Source organism: Exophiala spinifera (genome assembly GCF_000836115.1).
Source record: "Exophiala spinifera strain CBS 89968 unplaced genomic scaffold supercont1.2, whole genome shotgun sequence".
NCBI classification, from domain to species: Eukaryota; Fungi; Ascomycota; class Eurotiomycetes; order Chaetothyriales; family Herpotrichiellaceae; genus Exophiala; species Exophiala spinifera.
The window spans coordinates 2229823-2255188 of record NW_015622514.1 but is presented as its reverse complement, the minus strand read 5'-3'; the positions used below and the strand labels follow the sequence as shown (position 1 = coordinate 2255188).

General features: G+C 52.1%; 10 protein-coding genes across 10 annotated transcripts; 4 read left to right on the top strand and 6 right to left on the bottom strand.

The window, feature by feature from the left end:
* Positions 1–2179: 2179 nt before the first annotated feature.
* Positions 2180–3914, bottom strand: PV08_03127 (uncharacterized protein; the record flags this gene model as incomplete). Its single annotated transcript, XM_016377484.1, has 3 exons — positions 2180–2965; positions 3025–3599; positions 3686–3914. The coding sequence occupies 3 exons, from the start codon at positions 3912–3914 to the stop codon at positions 2180–2182; spliced, it is 1590 nt and encodes a 529-aa protein (XP_016239054.1).
* A 1454-nt stretch (positions 3915–5368) lies between these two features.
* Positions 5369–7078, bottom strand: PV08_03126 (uncharacterized protein; the record flags this gene model as incomplete). The annotated part of the gene is made up of 1 exon (XM_016377483.1): positions 5369–7078. One exon carries the CDS (start codon positions 7076–7078, stop codon positions 5369–5371), a length of 1710 nt encoding a protein of 569 aa, XP_016239053.1.
* Positions 7079–8146: 1068 nt separating this feature from the next.
* Positions 8147–8635, bottom strand: PV08_03125 (uncharacterized protein; the record flags this gene model as incomplete). The annotated part of the gene is made up of 1 exon (XM_016377482.1): positions 8147–8635. One exon carries the CDS (start codon positions 8633–8635, stop codon positions 8147–8149), a length of 489 nt encoding a protein of 162 aa, XP_016239052.1.
* Positions 8636–9684: 1049 nt separating this feature from the next.
* PV08_03124 (uncharacterized protein) lies at positions 9685–10792 on the top strand (the record flags this gene model as incomplete). The annotated part of the gene is made up of 2 exons (XM_016377481.1): positions 9685–9747; positions 9803–10792. The coding sequence occupies 2 exons, from the start codon at positions 9685–9687 to the stop codon at positions 10790–10792; spliced, it is 1053 nt and encodes a 350-aa protein (XP_016239051.1).
* Positions 10793–11295: 503 nt separating this feature from the next.
* PV08_03123 (uncharacterized protein) lies at positions 11296–14918 on the bottom strand (the record flags this gene model as incomplete). The annotated part of the gene is made up of 2 exons (XM_016377480.1): positions 11296–14708; positions 14759–14918. 2 exons carry the CDS (start codon positions 14916–14918, stop codon positions 11296–11298), a joined length of 3573 nt encoding a protein of 1190 aa, XP_016239050.1.
* Positions 14919–15238: 320 nt separating this feature from the next.
* On the top strand, positions 15239–17531 carry PV08_03122 (uncharacterized protein; the record flags this gene model as incomplete). Its single annotated transcript, XM_016377479.1, has 3 exons — positions 15239–15368; positions 15418–15585; positions 15637–17531. 3 exons carry the CDS (start codon positions 15239–15241, stop codon positions 17529–17531), a joined length of 2193 nt encoding a protein of 730 aa, XP_016239049.1.
* Positions 17532–19165: 1634 nt separating this feature from the next.
* On the top strand, positions 19166–19765 carry PV08_03121 (uncharacterized protein; the record flags this gene model as incomplete). Its single annotated transcript, XM_016377478.1, has 1 exon — positions 19166–19765. The coding sequence occupies one exon, from the start codon at positions 19166–19168 to the stop codon at positions 19763–19765; it is 600 nt and encodes a 199-aa protein (XP_016239048.1).
* Positions 19766–20843: 1078 nt separating this feature from the next.
* PV08_03120 (uncharacterized protein) lies at positions 20844–22455 on the bottom strand (the record flags this gene model as incomplete). The annotated part of the gene is made up of 2 exons (XM_016377477.1): positions 20844–22130; positions 22195–22455. 2 exons carry the CDS (start codon positions 22453–22455, stop codon positions 20844–20846), a joined length of 1548 nt encoding a protein of 515 aa, XP_016239047.1.
* Positions 22456–23125: 670 nt separating this feature from the next.
* On the bottom strand, positions 23126–23326 carry PV08_03119 (uncharacterized protein; the record flags this gene model as incomplete). Its single annotated transcript, XM_016377476.1, has 1 exon — positions 23126–23326. The coding sequence occupies one exon, from the start codon at positions 23324–23326 to the stop codon at positions 23126–23128; it is 201 nt and encodes a 66-aa protein (XP_016239046.1).
* Positions 23327–24340: 1014 nt separating this feature from the next.
* On the top strand, positions 24341–25149 carry PV08_03118 (uncharacterized protein; the record flags this gene model as incomplete). The annotated part of the gene is made up of 2 exons (XM_016377475.1): positions 24341–24598; positions 24652–25149. 2 exons carry the CDS (start codon positions 24341–24343, stop codon positions 25147–25149), a joined length of 756 nt encoding a protein of 251 aa, XP_016239045.1.
* Between the last annotated feature and the right edge of the window lie 217 nt (positions 25150–25366).

The following is a 25366-nucleotide window of genomic DNA, read 5'->3' as shown; positions in this document are numbered from 1 at the left end:
GTGTGTGTGAGAGAGAGAGAGAGAGAGAGAGAGAGAGAGAGAGAGAGAGAGAGAGAGAGAGAGAGAGAGAGAGAGAGAGAGAGAGAGAAGATCAGAGGACGTGTCAACATGAACTGTGATTATGATATTTAATCAACTATGTATCTTCGCACCAGGTATTCCATATTGAATCATAGTTGAGTCGCCGACTTGAGACATGATTCCGATCAGTGGTGGCAGCAGTGTCGGTTCAGTTCAGTCAGTACCGGCTTTGATTTTCTCGACACAGTTTTCTCGGCTTCCCGTATCTAATATCGTCGAAGTGAATCCGAAGCATTCTTCCGTCTCCCCAGGATTGATACACAGGTGTGACTGTTGACTGCTCCTCGGCATTGAACTGACCGTTGTCATGTCATCCCCGTCGAGGTCATAAAATTCCAAGTTCAAGGTTATCACAATGCAGAATTTTTTGTTGGTTTTTGTGTTGTTGCTGTTGTTGTTGTGGCGTTGGCGATGTCGATTTTATGGCTTGACTTATTTCTGCTCACACATCCACACGTTAGTCAACCATATTCTCTCCTCGCTCCCAAAGTAGAGTGCTCTCGGTGAGGGAGTATTAGGTCAGACTTACGCCGCAAGAAGAGCATTGGCAGGAAGAGCCACAGCTGCAGGAGCTGGGACCGGAACAAGTGCATGGACCCATTTTGGTTGCTGGTATGTCTTGTCGAGTGTGAGTGAGAAGTGTGTGGTGTTGGTGTGGTGACTGTGTGATGTTGGTGGTTGTGGTGTGGTGAGGTTGGAACTGCAGGGAGAGGAAGGAATTGTGCACTTATTTATACAGCTGAGACTCCGGGCACCTTCCTCACGCTGCTCTGGGGAGCTTCTGGACCCGTGAGTTTATTGTGCGTTTTCTGTAGGGTCACAAGTAGCAAATACGTAGGTCGGCCTCATGCTAGTGGTCAGTGAGACGGACCACCGAGGCCTTGACAGTTTTCTTTGACACTTCTTCGCGTGCGTAAGGTTTGAACTGCGCGGGAGGGATGGATTAGTAGGGTGAGTGCTTTGTGCGCCCGGGGGGGCATCTGGGTTGGCTAAGTGGGTTGTACGTAAGTGCTAGGTAGGTGGTTAATGCCCGAGATCGACCGTGAACCCGATTCACTGATAGGCGGGCTCGGTCCACCAACCCGCCTGCTAAACGGGGTGAGAGGTTTGTGCGTTGAACCCTAAGTTAATAAAGAAACCCAAGTTCCAAGCCTCTAGGCCGGCAGAGGTACTGGGCTAGGGGCGCTTGGGGGGCCTTGGGGGGGGGCTTGGTGGGCCGCTAGGTAAGGTAATTCTAGGCACTTCTAGCCTGTGTCTGGGACGCCCCCGCGCCTGGCGTGGGATCGATCGAGGGGCAAGTTTTGAAGAAATTACTCACCTCGCATTACCTAAGAAAGGGCCATCACAGTACGCACAAAACGCTCACGCACAATTCCACATCCCGTGTTCAAAATCTTGGACAAAACTCATTGTGTTATCAATCTTAGGCACAAAACACTTATTTGTCATTTCGAATGGACGGTTCAATGTACAGTCTATGTCTTGGATCTGTCAGCCTCTCTCGCCCCCCAGTGACCTAGGCGCCTCGGTACCTACTCGTACCTCAATGCCGTATGCCGCAATGTTCAGTTCCGTTCTGTAGGTCCCAAGAGGGGCCGGCAAAGCAGGCCAGGCATCCGGTAAGACCTCACCCATGGGAAAGCGGTTCACTATCCAGTAGAGTACGAGTACAGCTTACCTCCTCCCTTACTTCATCGGCTTCACCACCAGACTCTTGACTAGGACGCCTTCTGAACAGGGCTGGGTTCAACGGAACAAAGTGGTCGGGACGTATTTACTAGAGTAGGTACTGTACAGGACCGTCCATCTGTGACAACTGCCTTTCCTCGCAGTAGGCTCTGGTTCAACAAGTCAGGGATACAATACTACTCCTATCTTACCCGACCGGACCGGTATTTCTCTACTCAAATACGAGTACAAACAGGCATATCAGGTACCTCAGAACGCAGCATGCACACGGCCATCTATTCATCTATCCATCATCTTACCCTCGGAACGTTAACTTCATCATTCTCGTTATTCATACACCCTTTCTCCCGGAAAACTCAACTGTCAAAGGTCAGCTGCAACACCTCCGTTTGAATGCCGACGATGATTATCACCGACCAGGCCAAGCCTTCGATATGGCGTCCTGAGAGTGTTGAAATCGGCGTGCCTCATCTTTACGTTTCCACCTCTCCAACAAACTCTCAGCAGCATCTGGTTCAACCGCCGTTACATTCCTAGCCACATGGACCTCTTTATTCTCATTCCAAGGATTCCGCAACCCCCGGACCTCGTCAAAGGGTAAGTTGACCGTCGAATGCCATTTGATCCTACATGGTTCGCTGAGATGCTGCAATTCCGAGCCAGTAGGGTGCGCCGCCGCTTGTGGGGGTAGCGCCATCGACATCGAAGGCGAAGAGGCGTACTCAAAATTCGCAGTGTTTGGAAAATCTCGGAAACTCCTCCCAGACGACTCCGACGGCGTTACCGGCGTCATGGTGTCGGGTGAAAAGTCCTCGGGCGTGACAGACTGATGATCTGATGTATGGTGCGATGCTTCCCATATGATTCTTCTCCGCTCTGGCTCATAGTGTATGGACCCGTAAGAGGCGTCTGACGAGGTAGTCGACAGTGCTCGATGTCTGAACTCTGTTGGTTGGGCATCGGCACCATATGACCTCATATGAATGGGCAACGATTCGGTGGAAGCGTCGCTGGACGGACGATGAGAAGCACCGGGCGTCGTGACGGACATTTCGTCTTGTCGGATCTCGGCCGTCATGGATGCATAGCCAAAGAATTCACCTGATCCATTTACGGAAAAGAGAAAATACACTTTGCTGCCAGTCTGGAAAAAGGCGAACAGAGACACCCGATCATCAGTATGGCTGACACAGAACTGCACAGAGCTAACATGCACAAACACGACAGGGACCGCTCTCTCTCTCTCTCTCTTACCTGGAAAGCATGGTTCAATCTCTCGACGTGTCGTTTGGGTATATGCCAGACATTCGTGGCCAGGCTCTGATACAAGGCCTCCAAGGAGTAACTCTTCAAGATAAAGTACTTGTCCCTGCCACGTTGAGACGCATCGGTTTCCGGGTGCTGCTTCAACTCTTCCACCTTGTTCCACATGCTCGCAGGTCTCTCGGGCGATATGGAGAGTCTCCTCTGACGGTCTGAACTGTTGAGACCATAGCTGACTTTGGTCGATCTCGAAGCCTTGTCTCGACGAATGCGACAGTCCAGCCGTCTCCCGTCGAAGAGCTGGCTGGCGGCTTTCCCAATGGCGGCGATGCGCGCGGCTTCGGTGCTGAAATTGACAAACGCATACTTGGCGTCCGGGTTGTACGAGATGGTGAGCAACTCCGCCGGTGCCGCCTCAGCGAAGTAATCCCGCAGGCTCATCACGGTCGTGTTGGACGGAATATTGCCAACCCACAGGGCATACTCTCCCCACTGTCTGGTGCTGGTTCTGTTCTGCTTCGTGCTCACATTGATCCTTTCCGAAAACGTTGTCTTTCGACGCAGACCTGGGAGGTAGGTAGAAAGTGTTAGCAACACCACCCATGCCCCTATAACTTGTGACTTTTTTGTGATCTGAATACGCCAAACTCACCACCGGACGAGGGTCGTGAGTCTTCTTCCCATGCGTCGTCGTGCTGGGATCGGAAATTCTGCATCTTGGCCAGGAACACCTGATCCCAAATCGAAGAAGTTGAGAGCTCGAGTGGCGTCCACTGACCGCACATATCGGGCCGTTGAAGTATGGAAAATTCCCTGGCTGGTGGCGGTGGTGGTGGAGGTGGACTTTTGTTGAATGACGCCGACGCAGCACAGTGCTTCATATCTACTTATCGGCACCAGTTCGGGTTGGGTTTGGTTTGGCTTCGGCAAGGCAAGGCAAGGCACTATCGTGTATCGTAGTCTGTAAGTAGTAGTAGACACGACGCTGCTAGCCTGCTGGCTGGATGGCTCCTGGGCCTTGCTCGCTCTGGGGAACAGTCGGACCGCGTAATACTGTACCCTGACAGAGCAATTCTAAGAAGTAGTTGAACACGCCCTCCCGCGAACCATTCTGGGCATGGGTCCCATGGGCTCTTTTGTACGCCCATTGTTTCCTGGCTGGACGGTGGAAGGGGGGGGGAGGAGCAGAGGGGAGGGAGAGCCAAGAACCTGCGCTCGAAACGTGCTCAGAGTCAGTCAATCGCTCTGCCAATAACCTACCTGGGTAGGTACCCAAGGTAGCTTGACATGAGTAAGGTTAAGCAAGTTTTTTGTTCAGACGGGGTTTTGCGGTGGAAATGTGCTCAGGAAAGGTCTGACTAGACGGGCGCAAAAAAAGACGTGACAGGATTGATGGGATGTTGTTGCTCCCAGGCCCAGCTACCGCTATTGGAAAAGTGTCGACAGCGGCCAGCCGTTGTTGCTTTCTTGTTTTTTTGTCTGTACGGAGTATCCACGGAGTAGGCGTATCCGTACGACATTACTCCGTAGGTAGGTAGAGCAAACCTACTGCACCTATTACAACTCCGTGAGGTACATACTACCTGTCTGAGGGTTTGTACCGTAGCTACCGAAGCAAGTAACGAGTAAACGGGGCCCCCCGATCCACCACCGACCGGCCGCCGATGTCTCCGTTATCCTTTTATCTCTTTCTTGCTCTCAACTTTTCGTGGACGATTACCTGGCTCACGAATGGAAAGGAAGAAATCGACCTTACTTGTGCGCACCTTGATGCCAGTTTTTGCCCTCGCCTCGCCGTAGGCTCATGCCACTCAAACAACAGCGCTAGGCCGCTAGTTGGGCTCAGCCAAGACCAGCCGTGCAATGTGTCTTTGTCATTGTACACGCGGCCCAAGGAACGGCCTTTTGCTGCATCGATGGGCGGCTACAGCTGTAAACGAACGGGTCCAGATCGCCACAGGGACGCGTCTGCGAGAATCGCACAACGTCGGTCGAGAGAGGGGGAGGGAAACAGCGAGGGAGAGAGAGGAATACACGGGAACAAAACCTCGAAGCCGACAATCCCATCGCTTCACGGGCTCAGGCGATTAACTAGTCCTGTGCGCGGCCTCGCAAAAAAGATGCAAGACGGGCAACCATCTCACAAAAAGGTATAATGGAAGCAACGAGGACCTGTTGAAGTCAAAAAAACTTGAAACAGTGGCTGCATATCGGCTATCTCAACTCCGATAATGCGTCCGCACTATGACGGATGAAGCTGTCGTCTACAAGCCGACTCGCCGCCTCACTGCCGTCGCCGGTACGTACCAACAGCGACCAACTACTTTAGTAGGTGTCATACCTTGTTGTAGACTTTCTCCCGGTCCTCCTGGCCTTCGTCATTGTTCGCCATTCCGTCGTCTCGTGCCGCGAGGCTTGTTTGGCTGCTTTCTCTCTCCTCCTCTTCAGCCGCCTCTCGTGCTTTGAGCTCCTTCAATTCCTTGCAAAACCTGCTGTTGTCTCGGATCTTGTCGCCAAACCAGATGAAAGCAAAGGGTATCAGGCACATTCCCAAGCTCAAAAATCCCAGTACGCTACACGCCCACGCAATGCCCAATCGCGAAAACATCTTATGGCCCGCAAGTGGTAACAAAACACCCAAAATGCTGCGACAAGTGCTGGCAATGCCTTGAGCGCTTGCGGCAAACGTCTCATATGCGTCGGTCAAATAATTCAACAGCGCCATGAATATGAGCAGGAAGGCCATGCCAAAAGTAACGCCTGATGCGACAGGAGCCAACCAAAATGTCCCGGGCTTTGCGCTCCAACCAAGCCAGAAAATCGACACCGCGTAAAGCGGACCACCAAGGCACGCTAGTGGAAGTCGTCGGTACTCTTCCTTCTCTGCCCATTTCTCCTTGCGTTTCTGTGCCTTTGCCAGGTATGAATCCCACCCCAGGAAGATCGGGGCGGCAAAAATACTCCCAATACCAATCGGCAAAAAGGCAAGCCCCGCTAGGCCATAAGACCATTTGTATATCGAATCCGGCCCTCGAAAGATGATCGGGTACGCTTCGAAGTAAATGTAGAATATGCCGTATGCCAGAGCGAGGTAGGCACAGGTGCACATTACTATGACCTCGTGGAAAAGCATTCTGTAGGGTCGTGTCATAACCACCGTGAGGACATGCCGAAGGGTCTTCTTCTGAAGGTCAGTTCGTGCGATGATCTCCGGATCACCTGTCTCTCTGCGAAGCCTTTTGGCCTTCTGACTCAACAGCACCGGCGTATAGCTCTCCGGCATAATGCAGATCAATGGGATCGTGGCCGCGGCGAACAGTGTGCCAACGGCAAAGGTCCACCGCCATGTGGTGTTCTCACTGACGAATCCCGATATCATTGGTGCGAGGATAGGCCCAAAGGTAGTTGCAACCATGAACCAAGCCATTGCTACTCCTCGCTGCCGGGCATCATTGTAAATATCAGCATATAATCCCCCTACGATTGTAATTGGCCCAGACGACCCTACTCCGAACAGAAACCTGAATATCAATAGAGCTGGCCAGCTAGGAGCAACAGCACACGCCATGCTGAAAACAGTAGCGAACAGGAAGAAGCCAAGGAGGATTGGTTTTCGGCCAAAGTGCTCTGAAAGCGGACCGCACACAGTTGGTCCCACGACATAGCCGGCGAGGAAGCAAGAGATTGGTAGAGGGAGTTGCAATTGACTGGTTATGCCAAAGTCTTCAGCGATGAAGTCGATCGCGTTGCTGGGTAGAGACGAGCCCAGCGTGCTGTTAATCACCGTGACGATGCCGACAACGAAAATGATGGCCTTCCGCCTCCTGCTCCAGTTGTATGGACTTTCTGGGTCATTGGAAGAGAATGATATTATCTTCTTCGGATCTCGGATGCTTAGTTTTACTCTGTCGTCTGGAGGCTCGCTTGGTGGTGGAGGCCTGTCGGTCAAGGTGTTATCGGAGGAGTCTATCTGTTCGGTACGTAGGTGTTGCGGTTGTTGTCCTACCAGGCACACATGTAAGTACTCGCTTGGTCGTTCACTCATGCTTGAGGACCATTACCTATTTGAGATTCCGGACTGCATGACGAAATGCTCCTGTTTGATAGCCTTGACTGATTACGAGCGTCGCAGCCCATAATCAGGTGGTGCAAGACAAAGGTTGGGCAAAAGTAGGGAACCGCAAAGAACAACAGCTTTGACAGGGGGGGGGTAATGAGTCCTACCATATAAAAGTGTTTCAAAGCTTCAAAAAGCCCATAGTGGAGGGGTTCCATCATGGGATCCATACGCCAACAGGTCTGGGTCCGAAGACCTCATTGTCATTGAGGAGATACGCGGTCGGTGTAAGGACCCTACCACAATTCGATCGAAAAGGGCGATGGCTGCAGAAAGCCGTCAAATCACAAACGTTCTCGGAATGCTTTTGCATATGGTCGGATATCACGGCAGCATGCTTGTGGTCCTTTGTACGGCGTAAAGGAAAGGTGATTATTCAGTATGGAGAATTCGTAGGGCGCAGACGGAAAGTTGTTAATTCACCTCGGCTATCATACCGTTTCGGACGTGGCTGAATATCCTAGCAAGGATTAATTACGATCAGGCCATTTGGTGCGGGAAAGACCTTTGCCGATCCGCTTTACAAGGATGAAGGCCAGTCCCTTTTGCGGATGCTCGCCATAGCTTTGCTGGCACAGAGCCTCACAGGCCACAAAGGAAGAATCTCCATGCTGTCCATGCGAGCTACGGATGTATTCAGATACCCACTGCATTGCTAGCGATGTTCACCGTGCGTGTATCGTGAGCCACCAGCACCACCGGACCCATCCTAACGGAATACTCCTTCGAGCCATTATCGCTCTTCCTCATAACTAGTTTCTGATATCACACTGCCTCTCCCTGAGCTCAAGGTACTGTGGATCCCCTCATTCGGAAGCTTGCTCTTTGTTATTTTGGCCATTTCTCATCATCTACTTTCATTTATCGTTTCATGCCGAATCCTCGCGCAGCCGAGACGCTCGAAGTTTTGCCGTCAAAGGCGATGCAACTGGGATGACGGCTCTTGACTGTGACCTCCAAACTGTTATGCTATGACCGGGAGGATTCTGGAGAAGGTCATCCAAAGCACATCAAGCGCTTGAGCATGCTTCGGCTCTTTTCGACGTCCAGCTTGCGATTCATTCGTAAGTCTGCGAACTTCTCGCCGTTGGGACCGAAAACCACATCGAACTCGTTGGCTGGCGGCCTTGAAGCTGAAGCAATTGTCGTCTTCTTCTTATTGTTAGGCGCTGAAGTGTATGCATGCAGACGGGCGATAGGGCTGGGCTCTTTGGTAGCGGACAATGGTGTGTCGGGGTAGACGATGCCACCATTTTCATCAATCGCTCCTAGAACTGTCTGGGAAGGTGACGTCCGTCGCGGGCGAGATGCTTGTAAGCTGTACAACGTATGTGCTGGCTTCGATACTGATGGGGAGGCTGGCGGTGAGTAACCTAAACTTGCAGAGAAGTATGTGCTCGAAGAAGAGGTGCTGTGGACAGAATCGGGCGGTGAGGGAGTTCTAGATGTTGGAAGGCCGTTGGCCATCTGACTTCTCGAAGGCATATTTCTTGCTTGTGCAGGAGTCGGGAGTAGGTGGACGTTCTTGGGAGAGGTTATCTCTCGATCAAAACTCGACCTCTTTAAAGGACACCATGCTCAAACAGCTCAAATTAGTATTTGGACTGCAGCGGGGGTTAATTTCAATAGTAGAGAGTGCCATGCAACTCATCCGGGAAGAAAAAGAAGAGTTTCTCACATGTCCGTCACACAGCGGAAGAGTGGCTGAAACAAGAAGTCTGGACATGCAGCATTTGGCCTTAGTCGTGGACACCACCCGGTTTGCTCTCACACACCCCGCCTGGGGATCTCTACCTCAAGTTCGCCTACGACAATGTTGATCCCTGTTCGATTATTTGTTCGCACACGCCACCTGTTGCCCTGCTCAGGAGAATGGCATTTACCATTGGCTTCGCGACTGTCAGTGATCGCAGATCCAGGGACTAAACATCCCGGCGACACGGCAAAGGCCCGCTAGCGAGAGCCATCTGTGAGTGATGATGATGACAATTGCACGGCCTCGATCCTCCTACGTAATTCTGCAGAAGGCAGCTAAAGTTACAGTACTCGTCCAAAAGACGGAGTATGCACGGATGTTCTATGTACCTGTATGTGTACCTCAACACAACTGCGTGAAAAGACCCGCATGGTGCTCCGAACAGTTAAGGGCCTTCTTTTTCTCACCCCAGCATCGCGGCCTCATAAGTCTGAGGACTCCTTTCTTCTTACGAGAATAGGGTCACTTCTTTCATCCCGCAACATAGATGATACACTTGTTCATAACACATTTTCCCAGCATGAGAAACGATCGCAGGCATAACCTCCTGTTGCTCCCCCTTCCTTCGGAGCAAAGTAAATCCGCCCGTCCTTAACCTTACATAAGCACCCGCTCATGTGGTCTGGAAACCCGCATTGGGCAGGACGGCGAGACGAGACTCGTCGATCAAATTAATGTTGGCTGTTCCATCTCCTGCATGGAACGACGGCGACGACAGAGACGATCCTGCGGCAACCTCAGCCCGACGTCGACGGCTCGATAACGCAATCCCGCCATCATGGCTCGCCCGCGTCGACCGTCCGCATCGTCGGACATGAGTTCGATACCCGATCAGAATCAGGTACGCATCTGTTTCCCTCCTGGCCTACCCTTGAGTTTATTCTAACAGCGATTAGGAGTTGGGTAGCATGTACGATTATCTCGCCAAAGTCGTCCTGCTCGGCCCCTCTGGCACGGGGAAATCCTGTATCCTTCACCGGTTCGTCAAAAACGAATGGCGCGTACTCTCCTCGCAAACCATCGGCGTCGAGTTCTCATCCAAGATTGTGAAATGCGGCACGGCGCCCAACAGAAGACGCATAAAGCTCCAGCTATGGGACACTGCCGGGACCGAGCGATTCCGCAGCGTGAGTCGTTCTTACTACCGCGGCGCAGCGGGAGCGATCCTGGTCTACGACGTGGCCAGTCTTGCCAGCTTCAACGCCCTGCCGACGTTCCTCAGCGATGCCCGGGCCCTAGCGAGCCCGCAGTTGACCGTGATACTTGCGGCAAACAAGTCCGATCTGGCAGACACTTCGCGCACGCAACCACAGCCCATGAACGGGAGTGCGGCGACGCTGCCCGGACAACAACAACAACAGCAAGATCACACACCCTCTGCCTCGAGCGCCTCGAGCCGGCAATCCTACTTCCCCTCCGACTCCGGCGGCACACCGACCGGCACGACACGTTCTCGCGCTGATTCCCTACTCAACACCTCGAACAAATGGACCGCCACAACGTCGACCGAAGGGCGAGAAGTGCCGTCGGAGCTCGCAGCGCGCTGGGCCAGTCAAGTGCGGATCCCCGTTACCATGGAAGTCAGCGCGCTGACAGGCGAAAACGTCGAAGAACTATTCAGCCGCCTGGCGCGTATGATCTTGACCAAAATCGAGCTGGGCGAGATCGACCCCGACGACCCCGCCAGCGGAATCCAGTACGGTGACGGCGGCGGTTGGGACGGCGATGCAGGATCGAGCGCACGCTCCGGCGCGGCGGGAGACGATAGCACTCTGCGCAAGCGCCGGAAACGGCCCGCCGGACGAAACGGCATCCTCACCAATCTCGGGGAGTGGGAGGATGTGTTTCGAAGACCTCCCTCCAGAGGGGGTGGAAGGTGTTGTTAACAACACCATCCACACGGCCGACCCGTGGGACAAAAGAGACGATTTGACGACCAGCGTACCCTACTACTACTGCTACGTTCATACCCCTGACTGGGGTTTTCATAGACCTAGTTCTTAATTTTTGTGTTTGTCTTCCCGAGTCAATTTTTTTTTCACGTCCTTTCTCTCTCTTCAAAATTTCTAGACACAAGCGATCAAGCAAGCGCGCGACTTAGTAGTACCAAGGGAGTGGACGGACCTTGTTCTTATCAATCTGGCGTTTGATAGTGGTTTGGTATAGGAGATTTCAAGGCAATGGTACCTCATTTTTCATTCCTCCTCATGTTTGAATCTTTACATATAGAGCGATTCCCTGTGCTGGTCCACGTGAGAGGCAGATAGTGTGTAATGTTATAGTAATAAGTAACCTGCCACAGCTGCCTCAACATCCACCTACAGACCGAGTACTAAGTACTAACGAGTTGCTTCCTCCCTATGGATCATTGGAAATGCCACACACAAACCTAGACTCGTGCGCCAGCAACTTCAATGTCCATTGAGCCCTCGTCCCTGTCGCCGTGGTGCGCGACTTCACGCTCAAATTTCGCGCCCATCTTCTCACACACGTCAATGAACTCGGCTTGCTTCTGCAAATTCTGCGCCGCACTCAACGCCTTCATGATGACGGCTTGATTTCGCTCCGTTGTCGCCGCGCGGAAACTTCGCACGAGAAACTCTGCGAGCACATCCACGCCCCACGTATCGGGGACATCTACCAATATGGCCAGCGGGTCGAAGAACGTCGCAAACTTTCCGAGCAGATGACTTGTGCGTTCGAGACAATCCTCCGTATCGGGAATGGCGAGGAATTCGTGGAACAAGAAATTGAACAGTTCGATCTGTACATCGCGGGGGGGCAGAGCGCTAACATCGATTGTGACAGCATAGGCAGGTGCCGGTCCGCCAAAATAGCAATATCGTATCGCTGTGTCAAAATCACCAAGTCCATGTGTTAGGAGTTTAAGGGCCTGTTTGTGTCGACCCTGCCGTGCGTCCAGGATGATGGATTCCGAGACGAGGAACTCTGAAAACGGCGCCATACGCTTCAAGACCGTTGGGACCGAATAAGTCAGGTCTTTGCCCGTACCTGAGTTTGTCGTCGTCGCGTACGCGCCATTGCCGAGTAGCTGGAGCAGGCGTAGCCGGGATTGCCACCATGGCTCGTCTGGTGCATTCTGATTGATGAAGTCGAGGTATGTTGGCTTCGGAGACTCGAGCGCACGGTATGAGGAGTAGCTCTCTGCCAATGACGCACGTGCAGCTTCTGACTTCTCGAGAACTGTCAGTACAGAGTCGAGATAGTATCCGATCAAGTCATCGGCGTATCTGTCGAGACCCTTGCCAAATACAAGATGTTCTAGATATTCTTGAACGGCCCCAGGTGCCTGTTCTTTAAGGAGAGGCACAACCTGCTGAGGATTGAATTTGACCTTCGCAGTGTCATCGGTGAAAATCTGAACTGCCATAGGAGGATTGCGCTGAGCAAGCCACACCGCGTACTCTTGCACCAGGTCTGCATCTCGAATAACGTTGAGGTACCGTCGTAGTTGAACTTGCACAGGCTCCGTGTTCGAGCCGAAGTCGACATCCTTTTCTCCTTCAATGATCCGTCTCCACGTACGTAGGACGTCGCGCGCTTGCTTCCTACCCTGGTATAGGCGGCTAAGCACAAATAGTCGATCGTACCTTTCTAGGAGTAGAATTGCTCGCTCAAAGTCGCCCTTCCAGTGATCAACTACGTTGTTCAGCTTGGCTTTGACGGACTTCTGGGCCGGACTGTTTGATGGCAGTGCTTGATCGAGGTGGAGCAACACGTGAAGCAGCGCACCATCAACGGAGTCAAAAACGTACTTCTCGTCGGCTATGCTTCCGTATCCTCGCTTTTCTTGCCAGAGCATGAGAAAATGCCGTATCATCATCCAGAAGTCCGTAGGCGCATCTTCAAACCCTGAGATTGGCGTTTGGAAATCGTAAAGAAGTTCTGCCATGCCTTGATAGAGCCAGATCCCTTCTGGCCCGTAAAGCACTTCAGATGCCAGAGGAGGCGCAAGAGAAAGGACGATCCGCGGATCCAAGCCACTATCGTGCAGCGTGTTCTCCACCGCTCTATAGGTGTCCTCCTGTCCTGATTTATCAGAGAGCTGAGTTTGGAGGTGCAGGAGCAGGATGAGGCTAGCCTTTTGTCTGATATAATTCAAGGTCAGAAATTCAGTTTCATCCTGAGGCTCGCGACCATGAATAGCGGCCAGGAAGCCGAAAACCTGGCTTGGCTTGACTTTTGCCAGGTTATCGTCACTCAAAAGTAGCAGCAATCGATACTCGAGTTGCGCAATCAGGGGATTTTGAAGAATCATATACAAGTCCCGGCCGTGCCAAACAACATTTCTTGTAAATGCCAGCCCGAACCGGCGAGCAAGCTTGGCCTCCTCCGCTGCACGTTTGGTGATCAGTTCCAAAGAGGGCTCTGCTGGAGTATTGGTAGATTGGCTGTCGAAGAGTGCCCGTTCTTGTTCCAGCTGTTCGACCGCGGATTGAGTCCTTGGATCACTGTCCGAGCTCAATCCTGGGGAAAGGGGCCCTTGTGCACTCGTAGAAAATGGAACAAGCTGCAGAAGCTCGCGGGCATCTTTGAAAGAATAATGGTGTGTGCTTAGAAGATGTTGCAAACCAGCTCGTGCAGACTTGATGACTGCTTGGGGAAGAGGGATCAGAGTTCTTGGATGGGCTATCTCGGCCGCGTTTTCTATCTTCTGGATTTCAAGCCGCCGCGCTGGATGCAATTCAGTGGGTCGTAGAAGGGCGACGATAATCTTGTGTTCTTCTTCAGACATAGGAGGCCCATCTTTTTCGGGCACCCAGAAATTGTCGACCAGCAAATCTTCTGGGTAGGTGTCGAATTCAATCGTTCCACGCACAACATCACCATCCAAATTGACGAACAGGCCAACGCCCGGCTCAGTTTCTCCAGTTCCTGTGGTCAACATGAATTCTGCTGGGAAAGGTGAAAGTATGTGAGGTCTGAGTCGGGTCCGAGGCTGTGGTGGACGGGTGGTTGGCTTGCCTGGAAGCACTTCAGTTGAGGCTCGAGGTCGAGTTTTCGAATGTTCACTCTCATCGTGCTCACCACTTGATTCATCTATTGTCGCATTTGGGGACAGTGCTCTGTCAGAACCAGTCGTGCTAGGATCTGGAGGCTTCAGGCGAGAATCCTGTGACGCGTCACGTTTTATCTCGTCTGAGCCGATTAGATTCCCCATGCTCGTACTCCGCCCGTGACTGCTGACTTCAGAAGGAGGCCTGCCGGCATCGCTCGGGGCCTCATCATCGTCTGGCGGCAGTGATGATATGGGAAACAACGGTATCTTCTGCTGGTGTTCTACCTCCACCAAGGCATAGCTTTCGTCGTCTGCAACGCATGCAATTGTCTCCCTCCTGCTCGATCTCAAGCACCGGGGGTATTCGATATTGTTCTTTATAGCTCTGAGCTTCTCACCTACACGCACAAGTAGAATCCGTTTGGCCATTGCAATCATGACCACCGGTCCCTCGGGATTATCTCTGCCTTCATTCTCGTCTATGCCACCTATCCACTGCACTCCTGTTGGCTCTCGGTTTGGAAATGCCGGACTGAATTCTGGTAACGAGTAGAAGGACACAACGCCGTTGCAGAGAACGCAAGCCTTCAGTGGACCCGGAAGGACTAGGATCTGCTGGACACCGGGTGCATTGGTAGAACTTGCGGACACCGCATGTCCACTAGGCTGAAGTCGAGAGGCAAGGATGAAGGTAGGAGAGACGTCGTCATTCTCGTCATCTGGCGGGATGGATACTAGGTGGAGGACCTCCGCTGCAGATGTTCCAATATACAGATTGTTGCCTGGAGCACGGTGAGCTGCCGTTGCAAGAGCATATTGACAACATACCTACTCCAGTACTCCACACAGGTTATGGAAACCTGGTCATTGCCATCTTCGGTAGTAAGAGGAATATCCTCCAGCACTTTGCGAAGGACGTATGGGCCGGACTCTGGAGGGGATAGTCGCCTTCGTTTTGCAGGTCTTAGCTCGTGGTTCTCTGGTGGCTCCATTTCGAACGCATAGCATTCTAACCCATATCTCTGCTATGAAGGAACTGTTCCCGCGCGCAGGCAGGAGGAGATCAGTTGCGTGTCGCTATCACTTGTTGAGAAGTCAAAGATTATCTTTGGACTTGTGCTGGAGACGTGGTGCGGAGGATTACATAAGGTAAGTCGACTGCTTCTCCAACCCGCTGCATAACTAGCTACATACGTATCTTTCTTGATGGCGCGTACACGACACTCCGTAATTAGCGTGAGTGTTTAGTCGTGGACGGTTGCTTCCACCAGGCTGCTATTATGATAGCCTGTCTGGCCATATCTGAGGAGTGATGGATGCTCTAGCTCTTTCGGGGGCCAACGTTCCCCAGGGGAAAAGCACAGCCAGCGATCATGGTGCTGAAGATACTCCTTCGGCTCAGAGCGACAACAAGTTTCAGCGGGCTATAGCAGCATGGCGGAGTATGTGTTGCATCTACTCGAAAGCTCTTGAGGGTGCTAATATTCTCAGACATTGATCTTTCGTCGTTGATGCCCCAACTCGATTCTACGGCCTCGGAAATAGTTTCCCAACAAAGAGACGCACTGTTAGAACGAAAGGAATTGGCCCAGAAGACGAAGGACTTCAGAAAGCTAGAAGATGCTGCAAAGCTGACAGAGTACAAAGCTCTGCTAAAGTGTTGGTCGCCATCCTATGACTTCAAGGCCATGACTGACTGACCTGTCATAGCCTACCAGTCCTTCATCGATCTGATAACTGGTCATGGCAAGACATCTTCGTCTGCGTTTCTCCAACTCTACCAACCCCTATCCGAAGCACCCGACCCCTTCCCTCTGCTGGAAGCCTCTGTCGACTCTCTTGTAGCGTCCGAGGAAACTGTGCCCAGGCTCACAACCGAGAATCAGCAACTCTTGGCCAGGTTGAACAAGCTGAGCACGCAACTAGAGGAGACAGAGAGGAAATTGCAAGATGAAAGCAATGCCAGGCGAGAGGCAGAAGCGGGCTCGGGAAGTCGTGTACAAGAAATTGAACAGAAATGGGAGAAAGTCCTCGAGGAGAAGCAAAACAACTGGAAGTCAAGAGAACAAGCTCTGGAGGAAAAGGTCGAGAACCAGGACAGGCTTCTGAAGGAGTTGAAGGCAAACTACGAGGTCTCGCAGAGGCTGCAAGATGGCACGCAAGAGAGCGCTTCGTCCAAAGCTACATCTGCAGAACTGGAGATGGTGCATTCAGAACTCGAAAAGACCAGTGCCCGTTTGGCCGAAGTCGAAGCCAGGAATGAACAACTGCGTCTAGATCTCGCCCGAGCGTCACAGAATGCGGCAAAACATGAAATCGAAGAAGACCCGGCATTCTTGCGGCTTCAATCCGAGAACTCCGCGTTACTGAGGAAGATTGAATCTGCACGATTCGAGAAGGAGGCCGAAAAGCGAACATGGGAAGATAGACTTCGTCAAGCAGAGAGACAAAGATCACAACTTTCCGGTGAAAACGAAGACCTACGAACCAAGATCAACAAATGGTCGGATTATGACGACCTGAAGCGCGAGCTCGATACCCTACGATCACTTGAGTTGTCAGTCGGAGACGATGACAATACCGATGATGCCCCTACAAATGGATCCGCTGACAGCGGCAACAAACAATCGCTTGAACAGTTGCTTCTAGCACGTAACAAGAAGTTAAGTAATGAGCTGACATTGCTTCGAGTATCGCACCAAGACCTACAACGTCAAGTCGAAGAACACCAAGAAGAACTCTCTCGAACTAATGCAGAGCTAGAGAAGTCTCAAAAGCTCTCTTCTACTTTGGAGAATGATTTGTTGAGAATACAGGAGGAAGCAGCCAATGCGCTTCCATCGTCTGGGATGTCTGCGACCGGCACTTACGTGTCACGGCATCCGGCCAGTTCTCTACGACGAGGCAGAGCATCACCTACCTCGTCAATTATTTCAGGCTACGAAATGCAGCCTCGGACAACCACTCTCGAATCCTTGCGAGCAGGTGAACCTGTCGGAGGAGGTTCGGGTATTTTGCCTATGATTCAAGCCCAACGAGATAGATTCAAGCAAAAGAATCAGCAACTCGAAGAAGAGCTCTCCAAAACCTACGCGACGGTCACCTCACTGCGCCAAGAAGTCGCATCGCTGCAGAAGGACAATCTCAGTCTGTACGAAAAGTCCAGATACGTGTCGGCGTATAATCGCGGACCTAACGCCGCATCCTCGACTTCATATGGGGCATCGCCTGGCCATTTGTCTGTGCACTTACCAGATGACAGCACCTCGAATCGATGGAAGTCGCAGTACGAGGCCAAACTTTCACCTTTTGCCGCTTTCCGCGGTCGAGAGGCCACGCGTGCTTACAACCGTATGAGTCTTCCCGAGCGGATCATCTTTTCTTTGACCAGAATCGTCCTCGCCACCAGGACTTCGCGCAACCTCTTTGCTGCGTACTGCATGGCCCTGCACCTCTTGGTTTTCCTAATGCTGTACTGGATGGGCTCGGCAGATGTTGATCGCACGGCTGTACACCTCGGAGAGGCTGCGGTAGCAGCTGGTGGTGCAGCCCTTCACGCTCCGGATCCGAATACAGCGGAATGGCGTCAGGAGGAATTCGGTTAAACCTTTTTTTGAGGATTTCGGGTCTTGTGCGTGCCGTTTGCGATATGCAAAACCCTTGCAAAGTTCCTGATCCCAGCTCGTTCATCTTTTCTGTTTCAAACTGCTTCCTCGTTTCTCCTCCACATTGGAATCGTAGGTCTGCGGAAGGAAAGGAGCCTACTGTATGTCTCATGAAAGAGATTTGCTCTGCTCCCAAATCATCAACAGGAATGTTATAATGCTGAAGTGCGTGAAGGATTCTGCCCGCCGTCGCACCATTCCCCAAACCGGAATAGACTGTACTTCCCCTTTCCCACAAGTCGAAGATGGTCCTTTGTACTCCGTACCCTTCAGGCCATCAGTGCTCCGCAGCCATCGCAATATGTGCGAGTGTTTACGCATGCATGTATGCGAGGAGTAAGACTCCGCGAGGTAGACAACGAGCTAAACATATAGTTCCTGTTGTCCGTGGGAGGCGGCTGTTTCAGAGTCAGGGCAAAAGGCTGACGAGGCACGCCTATGATCAGCGCCGACGTGGTGTCTTTCCGCTGAGCATTCTGCGGTCATCACTCATTCCACGAAGTCCGACGTGCTGACTACAGGGCCAAAAATATGCTCGCGATTACGGGCGATGTCCTGTTATTTTTTTTTTTTTTTTCAGGGAACACTTCGCAACGTGGCGGGGTGCTCTGTTGTCTGTCAAGAATCGGATGTTGTAATCATCCCTGAGGCCGAGTCGAAGGTGTTCTCTGCTCGGTGCCGATCAGTTCTCGCTCCGTTCGTCGTGCCCAACCCACCAGGGATGGGGTAGATGGCCACGGGTTCGATGAAGGCCTGAATGCTGCCGTACCGAGCTTAGCCTACGGGCTACAGTAGCCAAAGGTTCCTTGCTTGTATTGTACGAAGCAGGGGTGTCACTAGCTCATTCCCGGCGGTGCAGCAGAATCACTGTGCAAAGGTTTGCTCGCCGGGGTGATCGCAACAACATACCCAAGTGGCCCCTTGACACAGGAGTTGTAAATAGGAGTAACAGACTCGCCTGTGGTAGGGATGTGATCCTTGGGCTTGAAAGTGTGTATCGAATGCACACTGTTGGGTACCCAGCACATTTGGATTGCGACTAGCCTCTCTGCCGGTTCTGGAGGCCAGTCCTATGAACACCCCATCTCGATTTCAGTTGGATCAGTATTTAGTATTCACCTCGACAGTATGGGAGATCGTTCAGGAGTCACGCTCCCCATATGCGGCGTGTGATTGCGGACGGAGTAGAATGGCTTTGTACCGGTCTGCCTACTCTCTCACGGTCTTCCATATTGGGGGGATCAAGACTTGTGTTCTTTGGCACGGTGCTCAGCCAGGTAACGTCATAGCAAAGTCACGATGACTGGCACGGCCAAATATCTTTCGATCGACGTCCGGGCACGGCAAAGGCTGCGGACCGGTACCGGCTTGCACTAGACGCCGGACCGGAGCGCAGGGTAGCAGAGAGCATTTAAGAACGTGGGTGTGAGCAAGGCTCTTTCTTGACGACACACATACGAGCAATTCACAAATCATCCTTCGTTGCTCAATCCTGGTTTCTCGCCTCAACTCTGCCTTGAGGAAGATCTCGCAGCCCATTTGTCAGGTGTACCAGATTATCGGTGTTGCAAATCATGGCAGCCAACAAAATCGTACCGTCACGGACGGCGTTACTGCTCCTCGATCTGCAGGTCATGTATACGAAGATGGACCCGAAATTCGAAGCGGTCGTGACGCACACGGCTCCCATCATCAAGGCGGCCAGAAGCCTCGGCATCACCATCGCCCACTGCCGCGTCGCCTTCACCGAGTCCGAGGCAGCAGCTGTCCCAGACACGAACGCGACGTTCTCGAGACTCAAGCACGACCCGTCGCGTGCGGCTTCGTACGGCGTCGACTCGCCCCCGGCCGCCTTCCACCCCGACGTGGCGCCCGAGGAGGGTGACATAGTCGTTAGGAAGCATCGCGTGGGCCCCTTCTTCAACGCGCCGCAAGATGTCCATGCCATCTTCAAGGGACGTGGGATCGACACGTTGATCTTGGGGGGCATTTCCACCGGCGGCGCTGTGGCGGCCACGGTGGTGCAGGCAGCGGATTTGGATTACCGGCTCTTCGTGCTGAGTGATGCTTGTGCCGACCGCGAGCAGGAAACGCATGACTTTTTGCTCACGTTCTTTGCAAAGAGGGGTACCGTGATCAACAGTACCGAACTCAACAGTCTCATCGGGGGCTGAAGGAAAGAAGAAGAAGAAGAAGAGGAAGAAGAAGAAGAAGGAGACGATGCCGGGAATGGCAGGAGATCGATGGCTCCGCGCGCATACGCGTGCTGTCTCGACAGAGATCTTGCTCCTCATTATCCCCTTTGTCGGGCTGAATCAGTCCACATGTCTGCAGTGACGGGGAGCAAAGGGGTTTGGGTCTTCTTTTTCCCTTTTGACCATGAACTGAATAGTAGGCTGAGGTTCGCATCCATCATCTCGCCATTACTGTCCAGAACAACATGGTTGCCGTACCCCTCAGCTTCATTTCAGTTCAGGTCAACCCTTCCATAGACTTAGAACCTCCTTTCCATGTTCTCATGAGATGCAGATACGAATTCAAAGAGACTCCAGGAGTCTATCTATCATTCTGGGTGTCAGTCCACTGATGTGTCATGTCTAATCGGTCTGAGCTCTCGACAAGAAATCCAGAGCAGAGTTCCATCTACCCGTCTGCAGTAGTAAGACGACTGTATGCAGGCGATGGAAACTAGATGTTCCGTAGCCCTGACTTGGACAATTCAGATGGGATCGCACGTACTCGGGTTACCTTCCCAATGAAGAAACCACATAGTGTTCCCCCCTTTTATGGGGGTAGAAGCAATAGATCCCCTTCGCGCCCATACATTCCCGCTAAAATTAGGTATCACCCCCTAAAGTTTACTGGGCTCTATAGGCTTTACTTGGTCCCTTCTCACTCTTTTTTCACTCTCTTTATAAGTCAGTCGGTCAGTCAGAAAGTATGAACATTTTCTCTGTTTACCATTTCTAATGAGCATATCTATCTACAACTCTAAAGCATTGAAAAGTAGTGGATCCTTTGTGCAGGCATACTTTACGGTGACCGTGATGCTGTGCATGTGTCGACACTGCTTTCAGAGCACGAATATGTGTGGACAGAATAAGTAGACAAGCTAAGGGAAGCTGTGTCAATACAAGTGCCAAGCAAATAGGGGGTGTATGCCATCTCTAGGTACTCATGGTCATGGAAAGCGATCTCTCAGCTCAACCATGTGCAAGGAGGAGAGTCGGTCGTGTTTCATGGCCTCCGAGGTCAAAGTCTTTCTCGAGGTTGGGATTTAGATGACTTTTCCTTTTCCGTTCGCCTCTGTCGCAATTTGATTCCATGGCTTGTCATCAACCACAGGGTAGGCGACACGGCTACTGATATCAGTGCAATCGTCGAGTATGCCCAGCCCCAGCCCATGGCCACTCGCATGGGACTAATTGCAGCCGAAGCCGCGGCCCCCAGTTCGCAGCGCAGCAGATTGTTTGCTGCCGTTGCCGCTGCCGAGTGTCCCGGCCAGATGTCAACCATCAAAGCGTTTAGGACTTGAGAGGTCGCGTTGAGAGACCACCCCGAGATAAACAAAAGGATCACAGGGGCTGCGAGGCTAACCTTCCGACCAACAACCCAGCCATAAGCAACCATAGATATGCAGCTCAAATAGTACATGGGCAAAGCGACCTCGAGCCTGGCTTTCTCAATGTTGAAATGAGAAATGTCTTGTTGCCTGTTTCTCACGATCGGCATTCCGGCCTGCTTCGCGTACCGACGAAAGTTCCAGTCCATGAGCCGACCTGTTGTCATGGCGGAGGCAATTCCTCCTGCGCCGATTGGAATGTACATTAAGGCGGTCTGGATATTGTTGAACTTATATATTTCGTGGAAACTGGTTGTAGCCCCAGTCATGACCGCATAGAAACCAGCGTACAACAATCCGGTTGTGAGTAAGATCGCCCCGGTCTCCGGATCGAGTGTAACTTTCAAAGTCGGGAGTGGTGAAGGGAAACGAATAGCGTAATTCTCTCGGACTTTGTTGATCGTCTCTGGAGAAACAGCCTGGCCTCTTCTTGCTCGTCTACGATGTCGAATTAAGTCAGTCACTGAGGAGTTCAACGGCGGTGGTGGTATTGATCCATCCCCCACGACTTTTCGGCACGTTTCAGGTAAGAAGAGTAAAAGAGGCAGGAAAAATGCTCCCGAAAAGATAAGAAGAAACCAGAAAATCCAGTGCCAGTCAAGATACTGGCTAAGTAATCCACCGACGATAGGGGATAACGACGGGCCCAACATGCTCCCGAGGGAGGCAAAAGCGATGTAAGAACCTCGCTCCGCAGAGGTGATCATGTCGCCCACCAAGCCGTTTGCGAGTGCTACAGTACCACTACTGCCCGCGCTTTGTATACATCGCAGGACAAGGAGAGCGGCGTAGCTGTTTTGGAGACCGAGACCGAGGTTTGCAGCGAGATAGATTGTGAAGCAGATGATATATGCCGGCCGTCTTCCCGCAGCGTCAGAGAAGCCTGCTATAAACATGGGCGCAATTCCTTGCATGATCTAACAATTAGATATGACTCTAACCAAATATTGAGAGAGAATTGAGAGGGAGGAGGAGAGATACTAAATATGTCGTTACAGTGAGGTCCACTCTCGATGTCGATACATTCAACGCCGCGGCGATAGTGTCCAGTGCTGGAAAGTAGATGCTCGACGATAGAGGTGAAAAGAAACTCGCCAAAGAACCAACCATGACAATAGTTCTCTTTTGATTGACACTGAATACTGAGTAGTCGCGTTGATCGCTGCGCATAGTTCGACCAGGCTCTTGGTCTTGATGGGGGGCATCGCCCTTGTACGCAGTTTCCGGATTGTCGCCGCTCATGATCTCAATCTTAGGAAGAGTGACTTCTATGCATTTTGCCTCTTTCACTTGAGCAATGACAAGAGTATATAGCCCGCGGTCCGAGTCAGCTAGTGAAGCCGGTAACGGGCCGCATGGTGTTGAGAATCTCTCCGGTGGACTTATGTTCCATGCTGTTGATAGGAGATGTTAGTTCTCTAGTAAGCCAATCAGTATGTTGATGTCTCCGGTGGAAATCCTAGAACCGGGCCGATTTTTGCGTAACCGCCACTTTGAACCGGCCTTAGAAAAAAGGTACGAGTATCAAGTCTCGGCCACAAGCAGAACCAATTGATATCATTAAGGTCTTGTCTGGTTGTTCACACCCCACTATAATCGGCTGACCAACAGAGAGGAACGGTCTCCGTATACCTGTCAACCCCAGCTAACACCCGGGGCTTAGGGCTTCCTTGCCTTGGAATCCTTCTGTGGAACCAGGCACAAAAAAGTTGAGAGCGCCCTGAAGGTTGGAACGAGAGAGGAACCTGAAGGCAAATTCTATTTTGTACTTATGGAGTAGTTGGGAATGATCACGGTATATTCTCCTTCCACGGCGTTCGTAAACACAATTGTGTATCCTTGTTGCGCTCCTCATGTTCCATCCGGCATTTGGATGCATTACTCCGTACTTGACGCATAACTGCGCACCAGCCTAAAAATATCGCGAAATCTTAGTCTGGATTCTCCTCTCATAGACTTCCCACTTCTTTGTAATGAGCGCATTCAGTTCGGGAGAAAACTCCCCAATAGGATTCACATCTGGAGAGTATGGAGGAAGATGGCAGACTTTGACTCTAGCAGCAGAATACATCCACTCGATGCGGTCGCTGCGATGCAGAGGCCCATTGCCCATCATGTGAAGAGAGGGGAAGGGTGGCTCTTTCAGACTGTATTGTAAGCGCTGCCAATATGGTCAAGCACCGGTCGAAACTTCTTGTCGGCCGTTGTAGCGGCCTGCGCTCTTCAGTTCGAAGGCAGGTCGAGTGGTTCTCCTGTAGCGAGATTTCTGAAACCGACAAGATAGTGAACCTTGGCCAAATCCGTTTGGCCCATCGGCCGAACGACTCTCTAACAGCCGGGCTGCTGTTGTATGCATGTCGTGCAGTGGTGCATGCAGAGGCTGCAAGATTCCTCGTCGTTGGGTGGTTGGAGGGCGGTTGGAGGGCGGCTATGAAACAGCCATCGAGAAGCGATAGGGGAGGAAGCGCAGCCACCGGCGCCGCTAGCAAGCCACCTGCATATTGGTACAATATTAGCGACGCCGCCGACGACCAGGCTCTGCGGAGGTCCCAATGGCCGGCCTGATCCCTCTAATCACTGGCCAGGCATGCCCAAGGCGATATGTACAGTATTATGCATTTCTGGAGGAGAATTGCCGCCAGCGCCAATACGCGTCCTTCTAATTCTGTACCACCAACAACACCACCACCACCACCACCACCACCACCACCAACCCTGGTCGATCCTCAGATCCGGCAAATCTCCCCTTGCCGCCTCGTGTTGCCTTGACGCACGCCGAACCAGCCTCCACCCTTCGCCAATAGCCCAATCGCAGGTGCTCGTGGCCGAAGATAGAAACATGGGCTCTGCAATCCTCTCTGACATGAGGGCAACCATCCTATGGCGGTCCAGCATGGCAGGCCTCATTACAATGCCATATAATCCGGCGGCTGGTCTGCTACATGGTCACTTTCGTCCTCCTGTACCCGGTTCTCATAAACTGTCTGCTTTCGACGCGTTGCGCATTTCCTTTGGACTTTCACCAACATCTACGTTTTCTTTGCTGTCAGATTGATCTGCAGGTCAGACCGTCGAGAAGCTGTCTAATATTTATTATAATCACCGTTGCTGTCTCTCTGGCCCAAGAATGAAGTCCCTGTTCACCATTGCCTGCTTGGCAACCTCAGTACTGGCCGCACCGGCACCTCCAAAGGGGACTTTTGAATGGACTCCCACACTGGCAGGCTATATGGACGTTGTATTCAGCTACATCCAGGCAGCCAAAGCAGGTGCTCCCTCGCCCACTTGCGACCTCTCAAAGGCTGCAATGCCTGTTGCACCTACCCCGTTACCCACCCCGGCTGGCCTGACTCTTGACCATGTGGCCTTGGGAAGAGGAGTACAAGTGAGTGTCTCGAGCTTGTCAACAAGGCACTCTGCAACTAACCCGCTCAATAGAACTATACATGTGCCAATGCCACTGCCACCCCAGCTGCAGTTGGAGCGGTCGCCCGCTTCTACAATGTATCATGTGTCGCCTCAGACTGGCCCGACCTGCTACCCATCATGCCCAATCTGGCCCTGCAGTATCCCTTGCCAGCGGCTCCCGATGCCCCACTAGAGCCATCAAATCTTGTCCTTTCGACACATCACTTTTTTTCCAACTCGACCACTCCTGTTTTCGCCTTTGACGCGCCTACCTCGCCCGACCTTGGCAGGGTGTTTGCTCAGAAAGCCAATTCCTCGGAAGCTCCAACGAACTCGGTCATCGGCCCTAACGGCCAGGGCAATGGTGCAGTTGCTTGGTTGTACCTCACGTCTCGAGCGACTACCGTTGGCGATATCAAGGCCGTCTACCGATTAAACACAGCTGGAGGTAACCCTCCAGCAACGTGTCAAGGGCAGGATTCCGCATTCAGTGTCGACTACTCCGCAGTATATTGGTTCTATTCGTGAGATGGCAGAAAACTCCAGTTCTTCTTGAGGCGTTTGGCGTTCTTGTGGATGGTGGTGCTTTGACAAAAGAGTCCCAGGCCGCCATTAGAGCCTGTATCAGCCTGATACACAGCCTTGAGTAATGGATATCATGTTGCGATGTTAGTACATACCACGGAGGCGTAGATTTTTTTTGGTCTTCCCCCGCCGACATTTTTCAAAAATGATGACATTCATC